The sequence below is a fragment of the Stegostoma tigrinum genome, chromosome 37 (genome assembly GCF_030684315.1).
Source record: "Stegostoma tigrinum isolate sSteTig4 chromosome 37, sSteTig4.hap1, whole genome shotgun sequence".
NCBI classification, from domain to species: domain Eukaryota; kingdom Metazoa; phylum Chordata; class Chondrichthyes; order Orectolobiformes; family Stegostomatidae; genus Stegostoma; species Stegostoma tigrinum.
Window position 1 is genome coordinate 13,482,872 of NC_081390.1, and position 19,801 is coordinate 13,502,672.

At 39.5% G+C, this 19,801-nt stretch overlaps 1 protein-coding gene across 5 annotated transcripts in view; it reads right to left on the reverse strand.

The window, feature by feature from the left end:
* Positions 1–19,801, reverse strand: part of LOC125467562 (adenosine kinase-like) — a 263,606-nt gene that overhangs the window by 201,082 nt on the left and 42,723 nt on the right. For all 5 annotated transcript variants that reach the window (XM_048563586.2, XM_048563587.2, XM_048563582.2 and 2 more), the window contains exon 3: positions 9,603–9,656. In XM_048563586.2, coding sequence (XP_048419543.1) covers positions 9,603–9,656 — 54 coding nt within the window. The remainder of the gene's footprint in view (positions 1–9,602; positions 9,657–19,801) is intronic.

Below are 19,801 nucleotides of genomic sequence, written 5' to 3' on the forward strand. Positions count from 1 at the left end.
AGGCTTCAGCCAAACAGAACACAAACTGGGGAACCACTGCAAATTAAGGTTATGACTTCAGTTCCTGCCTCCCAGGAGGAGTAGTTGGTGCTGTTCTCACTGATGGTACTAAGAGGCTGAGGCCCCAGCCAATTGGGGCAGAATTGGTTGAGAACAATTCACTTAGATTAGTTCAACATTTTTTGATTAGGAAATGGCTGCCTCAGTCAAGTCCTGGTGAAATACCCAGGGGTTTTCCAGGAAGGGTTTGGGACTAACAAAGGGGCCAGTGCCACTTTACATATTGGCCAGAAAGCAATTCTGCGATTTTGCAAAGTCCGCCCACTGTCATGTGCCTTGTGGGTGAACAGAGGTGGAAATCAGGAGGCTAGAGACTGAAGGAATCATCAAACCAATGCAGGTTGTAAAATGGTCATCGCTGGTTGTACAGATGGTGAAGCCTGATGGCTCAGTTTGTCTTTGTGGGGAATCTCAGCAAATAGCAAACTGCTTCCCACAGCTGGATATCTACTTGACCCCTTGCAGAGCGGGCAACTGAACAATGGTGATCGCAATGTTGGGTGCGTGGACATCAGCCATGTCGACCTGCAATTGCAACTGGATGATGAGTCCCAGGTGTATACCACAATTCACATCCATAAGGGTTTATACCAATGCACAAGATTGCTGTTTAGGGTATCATCACCTGCACCCTTATCCAGCAGACTCTGGAGAACATTTTACAAAGGCTGCCACAAGTTGTCACTTACCTGGATGACATGCTAATAACTGAGAAGACCAATAAAACAACTCTTTGAGAACATGGACATAGTGCTTAAATGTTTCTCCCAGACGGCCATATGCCTTAGGAGACAAAAAAACATGTGTTCCGTGCGCTTTAAGTGACCTAGTTGGGATACAAAGTCAACAAAACCAAGTTACACCTGTTGGAAGATGAGGTGATCAAAGCAGCCCCTGCTCCCGCATCTATACCCGAGCTCAGGTCTTTCCTTGGTTCACTAAATTATAACAGAAAATTCATCTGTCCTCCCTCCTGGAGACCATTACGGTCGCTGCTGACAATATCCGACTCCGGACACAAAAAGATCCTGTCCTCTCAAAACTAAAACAGCTAGTGATAAGGGGGACTGAAAACTTTCTGTATCTGGCAAGACCAGATAACGGTAGAAGACCGTACATTACTTTGGGGAGCGAGAGTGATTCTCCTAAATAAAGGTCACCACCAGATACTGGTCAAACTCCACTCGGGTCATCCGAGTTTCCAAGGGTTTCCAAGATGAAAATACTAGCAAGAAACTATGTCTCATGGCCAGGGTTGGATGCTGACATCGCTGCATTGTCAGAGCAGTGCATAGAGTGCCAACTAGGGCAAAAACTGCCACCAGCAGTGGCCCACATTCAGGGGAATTACTGGGTAAACCATGGACTCAGTTACATGTCAACTATGCTAGTCCTTTCATGCGTTCATGCCTTCTTTAAGCGAGAGAGACAATTTAATTCAGAGAATGAATTTTATACCAGAGCCATGAAAATGCCCTCTTGGGTATGAGGCAAGGTTAATGCAAGATCAGGTTCATGACTTTCCAAAGCTTAAGCAGGTAATACAGTCCTGAACAAACATCTGCATCACCTGAAAGCTGCTACAATGCAAACGGGTCTGGAGCAAAATGGAGTTGGCCCCACAGAACAGCTAGAAGACCTGTTGGAAACCACAGCTTCTCCCTTTCTCTCTTTTGTCAACGAAACCTCAGTCTGAGATGGCCTCGATACCATTATCACCTGAAGAGGAGGAAACTCCTGAGATGCTCCGGATACAAGAGACGGGCCACAGTCTAGTACATGTCACCTGTGTCGGAGGAACTGGACCTGCAGTGAAAACGTTGCACAAAAGTGACTAGAGAAAGCCCAGGCCTACATCCCGTGACTGGGTAGAGGGCGTGCAGAGCCTGTTATGATTGGAACCAAGCACCTCGTTGACGAAGTCTTTTCCACCTTACTGTGCACAAGTAAATAAAAGATGACTTCAGGACAGGATACTAGCCTCTGTGCAGTTATTTCACAAACATTATGATGGACCGTGTATTCTATTGTTTAACCTATAGTGCACTCAATATCAAGTAGTACAGCATTAAAACCAATCTAGGATGGCTCCTTTCAAACATTCATTCATACCCTTGCTGTTTCACTATCTGCTGATTTTTTTTTGTCAAAGTCATCTTTATCCAATTTCATTTTGAAGACTGCCATTGAATTGGTTTCCACTTCCCTATTAAACTATGTACCGTAAATCCGAACCACTCAACTGAAATTTTGCCTCCTGTCATTTTGGGATGTTTTTTATTCAAATCACTCTATCCCTTCTGGTTTGAGAGTCTTTAATCACTTTTGCTTTATTTATTCTTTTTAAACACTTCAAGATTTTTATCTCCCCCCCCCCCCCAATAGAAGTTGATCAACTTTCCACTTAGACTTTTAGTTTAATAAAAACAACCCCAAATTCTCCAACTGTTGTAAATTTAATCCTTTGAGAACCATTCCAATAAACTTTCTATCAACATCCCCCATAAATTTAGGTGCAGCACTGTGGCTCAGCAGTTTGCACTGCTTCCTCACAGAGCTAGGGACCTGGGGTTGATTCCACACTTGGGTGGTGTGTGGAGTTTACATTGTCCCTATGTGTGCGTGGGTTTCCTCCCAGTATTCCAGTTTCCTCCCACAGTCCAAACATGTGCAGGTAGGATAGACTGGCCATGCTAAATTGTCTTTAGTATCCACAGATGTGCAGAATAGTTGGGAAATGCAGGATTGCAGGTATGTTTGGGATAGGTCTGAGTGGGGTGCTCTTCGAACAGTCAGTGTTGACTCGATAGAGCAAATGGCCTGCTTCCACACTGAAGGGATTCTATGATCTACCATCGCTTTGCTCCTTGATGGGATAAATGCAAACAGATTTAAGCTAAGGGCTAAGAGGTTTAGAGGGGATGAGAGAGAGATTTTTCACTCAAAGGGTGGTGGGAATCTGGAACTTACTGCCTCTAAGAATAGAAGAGGCAGAAACACTCGTAACACTTAAGCAGCATTTAGATGTACACTTGAGAAGACATGGGCCAAATACTTTGGGGGAAAAAATTAGAATAATGAGGTGCATTTTTTTTAGCAGTACCTCTGTGTCAAAAGGCCTTTTTCTGTGCTGTAGACCTCTGACTCACTCATTGCTACTGTAGCTCTAAAACGTTCCTGAAGAGTGATGCCCAGAAGTGGGCACAATGCTTCTACTGGGAGCAGGGGTTAACATACAGAAGGAGAGGAAAATAGGGAGAAACCAGTAAAATCCAATGGATTGGAGTTGTAAAACTGAAGGGCTCAGCAATGAGTACAGGATTAAGGATAGGATTCTTGGCAGTGTGGAGGAACAGAGAGATCTTGGTGTGCAGATACATAGATCCCTTAAAATGGCCACCCAAGTGGACAGGGTTGTTAAGAAAGCATATGGTGTTTTGGCTTTCATTAACAGGGGGATTGAGTTTAAGAGTCGTGAGATCTTGTTGCAGCTCTATAAAACTTTGGTTAGACCGCACTTGGAATACTGCGTCCAGTTCTGGTCACCCTATTATAGGAAAGATGTGGATGCTTTGGAGAGGGTTCAGAGGAGGTTTACCAGGATGCTGCCTGGGCTGGAGGGCTTATCTTATGAAGAGAGGTTGACTGAGCTCGGACTTTTTTCATTGGAGAAAAGCAGGAGGGGAGGGGTCCTAATTGAGCTATACAAGATAATGAGAGGCATAGATAGAGTTGATAGCCAGAGACTATTTCCCAGGGCAGAAATGGCTAACACGAGGGGTCATAGTTTTAAGCTGGTTGGAGGAAAGTATAGAGGGGATGTCAGAGGCGGGTTCTTTACACAGAGTTGTGAGAGCATGGAATGCGTTGCCAGCAGCAGTTGTGGAAGCAAGGTCATGGGGGTCATTTAAGAGACTGCTGGACATGCATATGGTCACAGAAATTTGAGGGTGCATACATGAGGATCAATGGTCGGCACAACATCGTGGGCTGAAGGGCCTGTTCTGTGCTGTACTGTTCTATGTTCTATATTCTAAGACATTAAGGTGGCAATTTATGGAGAATTGTTAAACTGCCTTCAATTAACCTAGTTGTTTGCAGAAAAACAGAAAATGAAAAAAAGGACATCAAAGTTGCCACATTGTCATTAATATGCAACATGTTCACAAGGATGTTTCAGCTAAGATAACATATCATGATGCTACTGTCACTTAATACTTTCTGAAGTGGCCTTGAAAACCACACAGTTCCAAAATAATTGCTACAAAAGGTACAATTATCGCAAACATTCCAACAATTTAAAAAGTGCAACTGCAACCCTGTCATCTCCTCAGAACAACAAGTAAATACAGACTCACCAGTACCAGTCACCTAATGAAGCCAAAGAATAAAAGGCTGAGTCGAGTCACAAAAGTAAAGCTGAGTGCCGAGTAATGAATTGAACATGTTATGAAGTGTTATGGCTAAATTCTTATCACCTCGGAGTTAAGTGAAAAACTTGTGAAATTGTACTGTTACTGTAAAATCAAACATTTCAGCTCAAACGGTCACCACTGCCTAAGGCATAAAAAGCTGGCTGCACGAATTTTTTCTTAAAAGTAACAAATATGGTTTTTTTTAAAAAAGTTTTAACTGCACTTTATGATTAAATGGGAATGAATAGATTTGTTCTTTCACAGTAGTTTATGCAGCTGTCTGAAACATTTACTGACATACTACTTTTAATCAGCTCTAAGTTAATAAACGTAATATAAATAATCCATTGTACACATTTATGTTTGGCTGAGAATCTGAACTCAATTTTTGGCAAAGCTTCTGAGCATAAGAGCATAACCATTTCCATGTGTCACAGTCAGTGATATGGCTAGACAAACAAGGAAAGAAACAACTTGAGTTAAACAGAGATGATACCAGTGATCTAATCACAGAATTAGGCAGGAGACAGAGCAAAGGCAATATTTCCAAATCGGAAATTGAGTAATACCAGGAATTCAGAGCAGAAAAAGAGAACACAACAATTCAATTTATCTGGAAAAAAATATACGAGTTGAACCACAGGCTTGGAGTGTAAAAAGGCAGCAATGTGTGGTCCCGGAAGAGTATGAAGAGCTTTCAATGCCAGATGCTAGCTTGTACAAAACATATACAGTAAATATGTAATTTGACTGCTGGACCTGGTCAGCCTCTGTTTCAGAATCAAAGCAGAATGGGAGAGTATCTAACAAAAGTAGAAAGTTGTTTTTTGTTTAAAAACCTACAGTTTGAGAAAGGTTATCCTGCTAAGACAGAAAACTGGCACCATTAAAAGTAGCTGAGGTGACTGGGGGAGGGGCTTAGATCAGTTCACAGGTCGGCGCAACACCGAGGGCCAAAGGGTCTGTTCTGCGCTGTATTGTTCTATGTTCTATGTTCTATATCCAGAGGTCAAGGAAAACAGAGACAGAGACAATCTAAAGCAGAAACATCCAGGGCAAATTATCCTCTTCCAATTTTAAACCACTGGCTTCCCGGAATAAGTGAACTCTGGCCAAATGATCAAGTAAATCAAAAAACAACCCAATTGGGGGTTGGATTCACGTTATTTAGTATAGGTAATTTTCTGACAAAATGAACTGAGAGATTAGCCATAGGCCGCAGTGGATCACAAGTATCACTCATCATTTGACAGGCACTTAGTTTTATATAAGTTAGGGGTAAAATTCTGCAAGAGTGGGAAGAGTCTCCATGACCTTACCACAGGTGGCACAGAGACTGAACTATGTTGTTAACTAACAATAATCTGCATAGAGTCATACAACACGGAAACAAGCCCTTCAGTCCAACCAGTCCCTGTAGAACATAATCCTAAACTAAATTAATCCCACCTGCTTGCTCCATATCCTTCCAAACCTTTCCTATTCATACATCCAAGTCCCAATGTCTTTTAATCATCGTAATTGTGCCGACATCAACCACTTCCTCAAAAAGTTAATTCCACATACAAACCACCCTCTATATCCAAAAAAACCTGCCCCTTATGTCCTTCTGAAATCTTTCTCCTCACACCTTAAAAATGTGTCCCCTGGTCTTGACATTCCCCCCCACCTTCCTAGGAGGAAGTCAACTACCATTAACTATCTATACCACTCTATTTTATAAACTTCTATAATGTTGCCTCTCCACCTTCTACAATCCAGTCAAACAAGTCTCAATATATCCAGCCTTTCTTTATAACTCAAACCTTCCACACCCAGCAACATCTTCTGAACCCTTCTCCACCATATTTTAGCCATCCAGGCAAGAGCTCAAGCCAACCACTATGGAGGGTGGATTAGCAACTCTGTTCAAATAGCAGGACCTAGCAAAGATAATGATAGATCGAACAAATATACAATCTAAAAGGTGTTTACAGAAAAGACAGCATGAATGTGTGATGAAGGGTGTACAATTTACATATACTGTTAGTTTTTCCACGTGAAACAGAAGTCAATGGATAATGATTACGCTGTCTTTTCACAAAGAAAACCCACAAAGTTAGAACAGTGACAAAATCCAGTATTTGTCAGAGCAGGAGACTGCAGGCACCTTCAGCTTAAATGGGAAGGTGTTTGTACTGTTGATTTTTGAAAAGTAGGGTAAATACATAAAGCCATTAACTTTGTTTTCAGTTCAGAAAAATCCAGGGTGAGCACTTTGTTTTTAAGGTCAGAAGTCACCAAGATGGAGTTGAAAAGCAGGCTTAGTTCATCTTCTAGCTATTCAAGATCCAACGGACAATCACACAGCCCTTCCCCAAGGGGAGGCAAGTTTACCAGAATAGTTCCAGAAGGACCAATTTTGCAAAGATTGGAGAATTTGGGGTTGTTCTCATTAGAGCAGAAATGTAAGGAGAAATTTGGTCAACTTCGGTTTTCAAAAAAATCCTTTAATGTTTTAGAGTCAATAATGCAAAATTTTTACTAATAGCTGAAGTCACTATCCAGAGGACACAAAATTCAAGTAACTACAAAAAAATCAATGACGACATGAGGAAAAGCTTCTGTTTTTCCCCAGGTGTGGTCAGGATTTGTGCCACATTGTTTAACAGGGAGGTAGAAACCTCCTTTCAGTATTAAGTCGAGTTGATGAAACTCCCAAATCACAAGTGGAGTTAGAAATCTCCACAGTAATTGGAACAGATAGCAGTTCTCAGTTTTGTGAACAAATTCAATTTAGCATACTCAAAGGATTCATCGAAGAATTCAAATGTCTCTGCAATCCATAGCAAAGCAACATCAGCAGTCAGTTAAAAAGAAGCTAAGTCTGAAAAAACAGCATCTCAACTTACTGCTCATCTCAAGCTACAGGTTGAAGTTCAATTAAAATAAGGAAAGCTGATATGAAAGAAAATAGCACATAGGATTATATTGTTAAAAACGCCATTGAAATGTAGCTGTGTAAAATTATACCCCAAAAAGTTAGACAAATTCAGCATGTCATGGTTAAAATCAGAAACTAGAAACAAAGTAAAATTTTGGACAGCACATGGGACTGGCAGGTTGAATAAAGTGACATGATTGAACAGAATAAGATAGATGTTTGGGAATGACAAGAAGTCAAAGGACAGATAAAGAACAGAATTTTAACAGACTAAAAAGTGGTGTATTCAATTCAAATGAGAACTGTTTAAAAACTGGAATGCCCGAAATAGGATCATATAGAAGTAGAGGATGAAAAGTAATTATTGAGGATATTTAACAAGTGTCTTCTTTTAAGTGTTTACTGAAGCAAAAAAATTCAGGGAATAGGCAAATCCTTTTTGGTTGGATAAAAACTTTGTTTTATTTATTTTCAATGTACTGCATAACAATTCATCTTGAAACATCACGTATTTCATAAGGCATCTTGAATATTTTGGAAGGAATTTATCCTCTACGTAAGATGTTTTTCCCCCTTATGCGGGCTCTGGATTGAGCAGTTGTGACGAAACAAGTGAATTGTCCTCTTCAGGAACTATATGTTCTGATGCAAAAAGAAGAATTTCACTTCTTAGAAATGTCAAACTACTCCAACAAGAATTGTATTTTCAAGGCTATTCAGCAGATGTGTGCCCTTTCTAGGTAAACAAGTTGTAATGAGCTGAAAAAGGTTGGCTGTGTCAGTTTGTCTAGATTCTTTTTACTTCCGAAGTTTCTCTAAGTGGTTCAGCAAAAATTTGGTTCAGTAAAATTGTTGAAACCACTATTTCATAAATGATTCACCTTGAATGTAACTACCCAAAGTTAACAACAAAATAAAACCCTGACCTATAATAAATATTGGTCAGTGTTCTCACAGGCAACTCTTGAAAACACTAAATTTGAAGTAAATGTTCTCTGATCATAGATGACCATCAGAGCAATGACTTCACAAAATGCATACTCCACCTCTGCTTTCTGAGAGGCAAATTGAGTTATACAATTCCTTTCTCCTCTTTGCCTTTAATCAGAAATTCATTTTAAATTGAAATTAACTTCCTCCATAAAAATGTGCTTTTTCAAAATTGTATCACAGAATGACAGAATATACTTTGATCTCTAAATACTTAATTTTAGTTTTGATGGTAATGTGCTAACATTTTTTTTGAAACAGTTTGAACACAGAATCATAACAAAAAATGATTAAGGAGCCTGACAGGGTAGATGCAGCAAAACAGTTTCCCCCTCCCAGACAGCTGGGAACCAGGGGCTATACTGTCAAGGTAAGGACTCAGTAATGTACAGCTTTGAAAAGGAGACATTTCTTCACTGAGGGGGTTATGGACCTACGGAATTCTCTACACAGACAGTCCATGATATTCAATGTACTCAAGGCTGAAATTGTAAACTTTTGGTCAAGCAAAACAGGGATTAAGCAGACAAAGGATATATAATGCCATTCAATAGCAGAGCAAGCTCAAGGGGTTGAAGCCTTACTCCTGCTTCTGTTTTTTAAACTTCTTTTTTGTGGATTATTTTGAGACTGAGACCAAAACAACGATATTTTGATCCTTCTTACAGCAACAGACTGTGATTATTGGTATATCTTTATCCTAGTAGAGCGGCTGCCCAGTGATTCAATAGTTTGCACTGCTGCCTCACAGCACCCAGGACCTAGGCTTGATTCCAGCCTTGGGTGACTGGTTGTGTGGAGTCTGCACATTTGCAGTGTTTGCGTGGGTTTCCACTTGATACTCAAGTTTCCACCCACTGTCCAAAGACATACAGGTTAGGTGCATGACCATGCTCATTTGTCCCATAGTCCAGGATATGGGGATTAGGTGTATTAACCATGCTAAATATGGAGTTGCAAGAATAGCACAGGGATCTGGGTCTGGCTGAGATATTCAGTGTCCATCAGGACTCTACAGGCTGAAAGGTCTCTTTCACAATGTACAGACTCTATGATCTTCCTTCTGAGTAACAAACAAAAATCCAAGTCTTGTACCTTAACCATTCAGTATGATTTGGACCATATACCAGGGCATGGCAAGATTCTCCAAATTTTGAGGGAACCCATTGTTGAAGGTTCAATAACCATTTTCAGACTGCAGTTCTTAAACTTACAGTTCTTTGTGCTTGTCTTCAGCTAGGATCTGGTCATTTGTCTTCAGTCCATACCTTGAAAAGCAAAGTGAAAATATTAAACGGGACTGCACACAATTATATCCTTGATCCTTCTTATTTAAATGAAACAAAATTGACAATCTTAACTTGCTATCAATTGCTTGATGAAGGTAGAATATATTCTCTCATCAGGAATAATATTTTGTTCTGGTGATGGTCCAGGAGTTTTTTGGAAGCAAAGCCTGTACTTTGTGTTGGGATAATAGCCCCTTTTAATAAACAATTTTCTACAATATGATTTCTGATAATGGACTTGGTTTCCAGTAACCGATAATATGAAGAAGCTGCCTGCAAGGTATGTGTCTTTTTTTTTGAACTCAAACAGAAAACTCAAGTTACTGGTTTCAAACTAGTCATGCAAGACCTAAATTCAGAAAGATACTATCAACAAACAAGTAATATTTGTTAACAGGTCTTTGCTTTTGGAACAACTTTCGATAATTTCTTTTCACAAAATAGCATAGTGATGGAACCCCTCTATGTGCAGAGGTGTTTATCATTGAAACATGCACTATGGAAGGAGGTCATTTAGTCCCACATTCATTTTCCAGATCTGCTTTTTAACCTCCCTCCAGGGCGACATATATTCCTTAATACTTCCATCAAACAGGCTTTTTTTTAAAAAAAAGCATCAGATTATCCCTGCATGAAAGCACACAGCTCTTCTTCCCCTCTTCAACTGTCCAGTACACAATCTACTAACGTGCAATGACTGGATTCATGGTGTCACTTGTGTGATGTACCAGACATTGCATCAAGTGCTCATGAACTATATTCCAATATAGAAGCAGTAACGAGCAATTTTAGAAGGAAACATGATGAGCACAAGGCAAAATAAACTGCAGGGCTACAAGGACACAGTAAGAGGATGATACTGATTTAATGCTCTACACACAACTGATGAGACCATTTGAAGTATCAAGTTCATATGTGGCACAATGATTTATATGGGATGCATTGCAAGGAAAAATGGAAAACACAATTAAGTTCTTGACATGACAAAAAAAATACAGTACTTCTTAAAAAATAAGCACTCGTCTACTTGGAACTGGTGCAAAAGAAGGAATCTGTAATTTTGATTCTTACCTGGGAAGCATTATTGATGAGTAGATAGAGGTTTCTTAGAAGTTATCTAAAATGTGGAGATGACTCTGGACTTGTAGAAATTGGTAATCATTTGCACCTGAGCTTACTTAGTGCTTTGCCCCAAAAATCAGAATTCTAATTACAATGAAATCATTTCAGCACATTTTCAAACAGCTGTCACGGGTGCATAATTTTGTGTTGTGTTTATTTAGGGTGTGTAGTCACTGACATTTCGAAGCACACTTCCAGAAAAAATACTTGTTTCCAAACAATTCTAAATATGATTGCATATCCTGCAATCTGAAAGATCAAGTTGAAACAGTCCTTCCATGTTTTTCCTGTCTGTGAAGAACTAGGCCCTGTGCATTAATATGTGGTCTCCAGTACACACAAGTGCCTAAACAATGATGGCATCCTGAGCAGATTATTTCTCAATCTGTTGCACAAATTCATTAATGGGCCTGGGAGCCATTACCTTCAGTCCTGAAAAGTTTGAGCAACGGGTGAAATGTATTGTTTAACGCTACTGCTATGCAGCATGAACTCAAATGGTGACTGATCCTATAGGGTGCAGTCTTCAAGCCAAAAAGCCAAACTAATAAGTCCCATAGTGTACGAATTTTAGTGCCAGTGTGATGCTAACTGTAAAATCCAAAGACTGGCAGATCCTAACTACATATCCCTTTGGCTGTTCACAACAGCAAGGAACTGACTACATTCAACCAACCCATGTTTGCAAAACTCTAAACAATGTCCAATATCAGATCTAATTGTGTGATAGGATTATTTACCAAGTGTTGCCCAGGGTGTCATGTGAATTCCGCTGACAACCAATTTAGGACTGTTGGCCAATCCTAATGCGGTGTACTTGCACGTCCTGGAAGCCACACATATAAATACACAGGGACATTTTGTTCGCAGAATGAATCAACATGTACACACACAGTACCTGTTTCAACAAGAATATGTCATGCACTATGAGAAAAGTGGGGTTGGCCTTGTGATTTATAAAGTAAGGAAAATAAACTGTTCAAAAAAAAATTTAGTAATTAACTATAGGTAAAGTATGGTCCATTCACTGGGAGTGAAGAATTCCCTACGTAACACATTTTTCTGCAGAGTTTAAGTCAATTTATCTCATTACTGGCCAGCAGAGGCAAACCATAGCCAAACTGCTGTAAATGACAACCACTGAGCAGAATTGTGTAATACTAATAATTACTGCCTCCAACAGAATAGGACTGGTAATTCTACGTGCTTAATGTGAGGTTCCTTTATTTGGTATTTAGTAAGCATAGTTTGTAATCATTATTGACAAACTGAACCCAGGTCTCCATGTGGCGAAAGATCAAAGGAACAGTTTTCACCTTAACCTTACAGAGTCAGTTGCCCATTGATAATCTCTGACCAGCTCATGAAATATTAACTTTCAGGCCACTGAGCCAATGTGATACTCTTTACAAAGATCTGTGATATCAGTGAACAGGTCAAGCTGTTTGGAGGTTCTTTGACCAAGGGAGATTGAAAAATCCTCAAAGATTGGAAAGCATGAATTCTTACAAAAACACACACCAGAATTATTTCCTGCAGTGATCTGAATGTAAGCTAAATAAAGACTGGAACATACATATTAGATTAAGAGGGAGATGTAAAAGATGAAAACAGGAAAGATTTTGGAACAAAATAATGTAGAGTGACAATATGGAGGAAATGTTATCCTATGCCTCAACTTTTAAAATCCATCTCTCAAGCGAGCGTGATAGGCAAATGCAGCAAGTTGACAAAATTCAAGTTACTTCTGTATATTTCCATTGCTGAACACAGCTTGTATAACAGCAAGGTACCATTGCTGGCAACTTATAGATTTGTGTTCATCTCCGCAGACACTAATAGTTACTGTCAGTTTTATCTATTAGTTAACAGCAAAATCCTGAACAATCTAGCACAAAAATAAACTCAAACGTACTAAGTCTGAAAAAAGAAGTCAGAAGTCAGAGTTAGAACAAATCACAAAATGCATTTTAAAGTTTGGAAAAGCCTCAGAAGTTAGCATGAAAATTACAATGATACATCTACAAAAGTGCTTTCGCCTCCGCAATGGTTCAACAACAGGGACATAGTAATGTAATGGTAATGTCACTGGACTAGAGACAGGAGTTCAAACCCCATCATGGCAGGTGACAAAATTTGAAATCAACAGAAATTGGGAACTAAACGGTGGCCATACCATAAACATCCATCTGGTTCATTAATCTTCTTTTGGAAAAAGGAATCTTGCCACCTTTGCCTGAATGGCCTTCATACCATGCTAAGCCATAGGAAGAGGGCCAACTTTCAGCTACCCCTGAAGTGTCCCAGAAAGTCACAGTTCTCTGATAATGAGGGGTGAGGGAGGGGCATTAATAGCTGGCCCAGTCAACACGCACATTCCATGAGCTAATAAGAAAAACTTCCTTTATGATCAGCATCATCATTTACCAGGAATCAGAGCACAAAGTAAACAAATGAATGTCTCAATTATTAACTAAAAGTCAAATTGAACATCATACACGTATGCTTTAGATTGCCAAACTAAACAGACAGACAATCACCCATCTAGTTTGAATTATTTATTTTCAGAACAGATCAGAAACAATTTTTCAACATTAATATAGGTACTTGTATCGAATTTTGCGCTTTCAAATCTAGTCTGATATTAACAGAAAAACATGGACCCAGAACACCACAAAATGTCAAAGAAAAAACTCACTTATACAGGGATAAAGTTTGAAGGGTGGCTTTCTGTTGAAGTTCATTGACTGGAAAGCAGTTTGAGAGCTTGGACACCCTTTACACTGATGATAAGAGTGATTCAAAGTCATCAGATCAAAAGGGTCTTGGCCCGAAACGTCAGCTTTTGTGTTCCTAAGATGCTGCTTGGCCTGCTGTGTTCATCCAGCTCTACACTTTATTACCTTAGATCAAAAAAAGGGTCCTTCAACTGGCTGCTCTTTCATAAAAGGGACTGTAGGCACAATTTCCAAAAGACAGCAGAGTCCCAAGGCAAACTGGAGAGACTGAATGGTGGCTTATTTGTATCCACTCACTTGTGGTGGGAACTGATCACTTTGTGCCATGCAAGTTAATTATCACAGAAACTCAATATTTTACTATTCTTAACAACCAAAGTATTACGTCTTCACTAACTCAGTGGGGTTAACACATCAGAATTCTAGCCCCAGAATAATTCTTTAACCTGCAAGATGCTTATTGGTATCAATGAATCAGCTTATAGAAAGAATAATCTGGTAGGTCCAAGCAGTGAGTGAAAGCAAAAAAGTGGCACATTTTGAGTGATTCTACAGCATTATAACTCTTATTTACAATAAAGATGTCAAAAATAGCAATTTAGAAATTCAGTTGCAAGATTTATTTTCAGACATTTTTTATTCAAAGCTTTCTCAGATACAAAAGATCAACATCTGATGACACTGAAGTCATCCCTTCTGAGAATTTCAAAATATACCAGGAGAGATTTTAAAACCAGCCCGGAGAGGCATTTTTCCACCTTTCTCCTTTCTATTCCATTGTCCACACAATGGACCTAACCAGGTGGACAATACAAAACCATCAAGAGATTAGGATGAATATAGCCTCTGCTTTTGTAGGAAAATAGAATCTCAATTCAATATTCTTCTTGGATCCTACTAGTTACACTATCAACTTCATTTGTTATATCTTTAAATAATAAGCTCTCTCTATGCACTTTACAGGATGATTATCAAATTAAATTACACACAGTCATTTATTACGGATATTACAAGATAAAACAGCAAGTGACCAAAACCTTGATCAAAGAGGCAAGCTTATAAGTACAAGAAGCAAAGAAGTTTTAGAAGGGATTTTAAAAGTTTAGGGATTAACTCAAGGCAAACAATGAACACTACAAAAATCCAATTAACCTACTGAGTAGGACATTCGTTGAAATTTAATACATCAAATAGGGAAAATCTTTCATTAGCTTTAAGAGTCAGTGGAGAACAGATTATCCAAGGCTCTGCATTTATGGGGTCAGCAGGTGAATTCACACCCAAAAGCCCTTAAAATGTCCAGGAAAAAGCAATTATGGAGGCAACCAGCAGGCGAGAGACACACCGATTCTGAAATGCACTCAAAATTTAATCAGCAATCCTGTCTTGCTACATCTGCTCCAATGGTACATTTCCCCTCTCCCATCCAGCTGCTATTAGAACATGCTCCAATTTTTCATTTTACTTAAATTTTTTTTGGTTGGAGATGTCATCTGTGAGCAGAGGGTTGAAAGGTGGCATTTGGACTATGATCAGCAGCTTTAACAGCAAAGAACAGACAAGCTGTTATCTGTTTTTGATCAGGCCTAAGAATTAATTGTAAGTTGGTTCTTGATCAAAGAACTCCAATGCTCTGACTCTAGAATGCCAGTATGCTTAATCAGATAGCAAATGTTTGGTCATTAAGGAGGTAAGCATGTGGGAACTGGATCCAACAAGCATTGGAGAAAACATCATGACCAAACAGAGGAAGAAGCCAGAGAGTTTGAACTGGTTTTTTTGGACTGTGATTCTGAAAGAAGTTTGACTGTTGATTCTAGAGTATGAAGATTTGAAAACTCCTTGTCTAATGTTCCCCTATCAGCTACTGGAATGTCACAAAATAGAAAGTATTACTGAACTGGAAAAGATGGCAGCAGTCAATGCATTCAGAAAATTAATCAACAGATAATCCCATGTGAATTAAGGCTGCTCAAGTAATCACAGCCAGTTTTGTTAAATTGCCTATTGATTACATTTACCCCTTAACTGTGTTTGTCTCTGTTTTCTATGCAAGTGGCAGCTGAAAATGAAGGTTATGGAGTTTAAAAGCACTGACATCAATTAGATCACTTTACTTTTACCTTAAGTAACTGTATTGTTAATACCGCAAACATTTTGTTAACCGGCAGCTATAGGACCAGCAATGTGCCGTTGTTAAACATTCCAGTTGATCAAGTGGTCCCCATAATCACTAAAAGAACACTAAGTAACAGAAATGTAATGCAGACAGTAAACACATCACAGTTGTACTTTATTTACAGTATAAATCAGTTAAAATAATGATCTAACTTTGCCTTAAATAGACCTTACCAGCAGACAGCTTTCTTACTTGCACTCTGAATTGACTACTCTGATATTGTGGAGATCGCAATAATATGCTAACTTATATTATTTCAGGGATATAATTTTTGGTCGTTTATCAAGTGTGTTAGCTCTTAAAAGGTGCTAATTAAAACAATGTTTGCTGTAAATTGTTAAGTCTTTAGGCTTAAAGCTTAAGCCTGGTGTGTAATATCAATTATTCACAAAGCCCAAGACTGGCTATTCAAGACGTCTGGTTAGAAACCACTGGAGTCTGAGGGTTTTAATTTGAGAGAGGTATGAATGCTTTAATTTGATTGGGCCGTCTGTCTCTGTGCTGTAAGGCAGTTCCTCAAGTAACAAACTGATTGGAAAAGCACGTTGGGGTCATCCCACATTTTTAAGCAGACTTTATCTAAATAGAAGTTGCTAGAAGAACTCAGCAGGTCTAGCAGTAGGCTCTTGGGAGGCTGTTAGGTAGCCTGCTGAAGTGAGGGAAGTGCTCTTTGGCAAGAAGGTGCCAGAGGACCTCTGAAGGTTAGGCAGCATCTGTGAAGAAAAGCAGAGCCAAGGTTTTGAGTCATTGCACCATGTTCTGCACAATTCACCAGTCCTCAGAGACTGGAGCTGTTCATGTCCAAACGCATTTAAGGCGTGGGCTGGCAAGTAGCAAATAACATTCATGCCACCCAAATACCAGGCAATGATCATCCTCAACACGACAGAATCTAATCACCTCCCATTGTCAATCAGTGGTTTTACCATCACCGTCAAACTGTTACCTTTAACTAGAAACAGTCCACAACATGCCAGATAATTACTGTGGTTAAATCAGTAGGTCAGAGGCTGGGAATACTGCAGCACGCAACTCACCTGCTGACTCCCCAAAGCTTGTTCAGTGGTAACACTGCTGGCTAACAGCACAAGGGGCTGAGATTTGATTGTCCCTCGGGTGATTGACTATGTGGAGTTTGCACATTCTCCTCATGTCTACATGCATTTTCTCCCACAGTCCAAAGACTGGTAGGTTAAGTGGATTGGCCATGCTAAATTGACCACAGTGACCAGGGATGTGCAGGCTATGTGTGTTAGCCATGAGAAATGCAGGGTTACAGGGAGAGGATAGGGGAACGAGTGTGGTTGGGATGCTCTTCAAAGGGTCTGTAATTGATTCGATGGGCCAAATGCCTATTTCCATATTGCAGGGATTCTGTAAAGAGTAGCCCTGGTAGAACAGAATAAGGAAATGAAACAGTTTGAATTATGATTAAAAGCAGAGGGAAAAGTGAAAGGAAAGGTTAGTCCTAGCAGAATAAACAGAGATAACGGTTTTGAACATCAGACGTTGGAACTGAAAACTCAAAAGTCAATTTGAGTCGGTTTCTGTGCTCTAGGACTCTGATTTAAAACTGCGGTGTGGTAGAAATGAAAGGTAGGACGAGTGACGAGGACAGTGAAGAAGAAAATCCCATCATAGCCAAATGCCGCAGCAGGGATCTGTCTGAAAATATCCTAACATTGTCTGGGTTCCATGAGATGGATCTTGAAGCCTCTCTTTCTTCATTTGACAAAGTGATGAAACAAATGAAATGGCCAGTCATCGTGTGGATATTGTTTATCCAAAATTGGTAGGGACAGCAAGAAAGGTATTTGCATTACTTATCAAAGGAGGTCATCTGGGCAAAATGATGAGGTAAAAAAATGTCACCTTAAGCACATGTGAGCTAGTACCACAAGCTGACAGGTGAAGTTTTCAGAATCTAAGCAGGGGCTCTGGTCAAACCTACGTTGAGTTTGAAAGAATCAAACCAAGCAATTTTGATAGGTGGATAATAAGTAAAAAAAAAAAGATAATTTAAAATTTCCAATATCAACAGTAGCCTTACGATAACCTCATTTAAAGAAATCACTCCAGATATTTCCACAAAACCTGGAATAAATCCATGTTTTCATAATCTTTCCAAATTTAAGTCCTCCAAGGAATATTAAATACAGAGTGTCTTAGGAATATTGTGATACTTTTAATGGTTCTAATATTACTAATGACAGCTTGTAACAAATAGGGGTACTATTTAACTTAAAATAATTAATAGACTGTAGGATTATATTTCTATTGTCAAAGTCAAGTGCAGTTTTGGGATTACGCAAAATGGCATTTTTTAATTAATTCTTGTGATGGAGGTTATGTCCTGTCAAAACTTAACCCAACAGTAGTTCTGTGGAAAATGTTTTTAAACCAGTTTGCCATGTCAATCTAAATTGATCCACTGGAATTTATTTTATGCAAGTTGCTAGAATGAGAGTGTTTCTAGCATGCCAGAATTTATTGTCTATCTCTAATTACCCTTGAGTATGTGGTGGCGAGCCCTCCATTGTCATGTGCAACAAGCCATGTGTAGGTAGACCTACAATGTTGTTAGGGAGGGAGTTTGAAGATTTACTTAGCAACAATAAAAGGAATATTTATTTCAAAGTTATAATGTGTTGCACGTGTTGATGTTCCCAAGGCCTTGACCTTCCAGGTGGTACAGTTCACACATTTGGAAGGTACTGTCAAAAGGAAATTTGGCAATATGCTGTACTCATAAGCAGAACTCTCTATGCCTTCTGTCTCTGTCAACTTCATACATGAATTGCCTTATCACACTGTCCTGGCTATAGTCAGGCTCGAGCCAATTGACTTATCTGGGCATATCCCGATTCTAAGCTTATTTCCGAGATACTTGAGGTGCCAGTATTTGAGCTGGTACCGGCAAGTGATAGGTTAAGTGCCAATGCTTCTACTTTCCGTCTACTACCTTCTACTTGTCCTTGAACTTGCTTCTACAGGAATTGAGATAGCAATTCTCGATTACATAAAAGCTCAAAACATGTAAAAGAAGTGGGGTAGGAAGGAAGTGAGAATGCCATGATTATTTCATTTCATGGCACTTTTCAGGCTAACAGTTGTAAGTTAGGAAGAGATTGCATAAAACAGCAAGATCACCATGCAGAATGACTTGATGCCATTGGCTCCATAGCTGCTTATGTTTGTCTGGACTATCTCCTCCAGTGCACTGAAGAGATGGAGGGGGGGCTGGTACACTTCCAGACTCCTGGCTTCCTGATCTGCTGTATGCCACATGCTGCAAAACAGTTAATTAATGACAATTAACCTCTAGGAGTTACTGCCTGCCAAAAAGGAGTTGATGGAGCTGTGTAAAGGTGGAGTGTGGTATGTTTGTGACTAACGTGTTTCATAAGTGTGTATGGATGGAATGTAGTAAAAAGATATTATTGAATTAATGTTAAGTGCCATTGTGTGATGGCAAACGTGTGATGGGATTCTGGTGCATCAAGCAGTGAGAGGGGTAATAGATAATGGGACTGGATTTTTCATGATGTTGCTGGGTATCAAAGAGTCACTTTTAAAAAAGCTGGATAGGCTGAGAGGACAAAATGTGGAGCTGGATGAACACAGCAGGCCAAGCAGCATCTTAGGAGCACAAAAGCTGATGTTTTGGGCCTAGGTCCTTCTCTAGGCCCGAAACGTCAGCTTTTGTGCTCCTAAGATGCTGCTTGACCCACTGTGTTCATCCAGCTCCACGCTTTGTTATCTCTGGATAGGCTGAGACTTGACTCACTGGAGCGTAGGAGGTTGAGAGGCAACCTTATAAAAAAAGTTTATAAAATATTGAGGGGTATAGATAGAGTTAATGATACTTGTCTTTTCCCTAGGATAGGGGATTTCAAAACTTGGGAGAACATTTTAAAGTGAGAGGAGAGAGATTTAAAAAAAGACATGGGGGCAATTTTTTTTTAAAATCCACAGATGTAGGGAACTTCTTGAGGAAGTGGTGGATGTGGGTACAATTATAAAGCTTAAAATACATTTGGATAAGAATTGAATAAGAAAGGTTTGGAGGAATATGGACCAGGAGC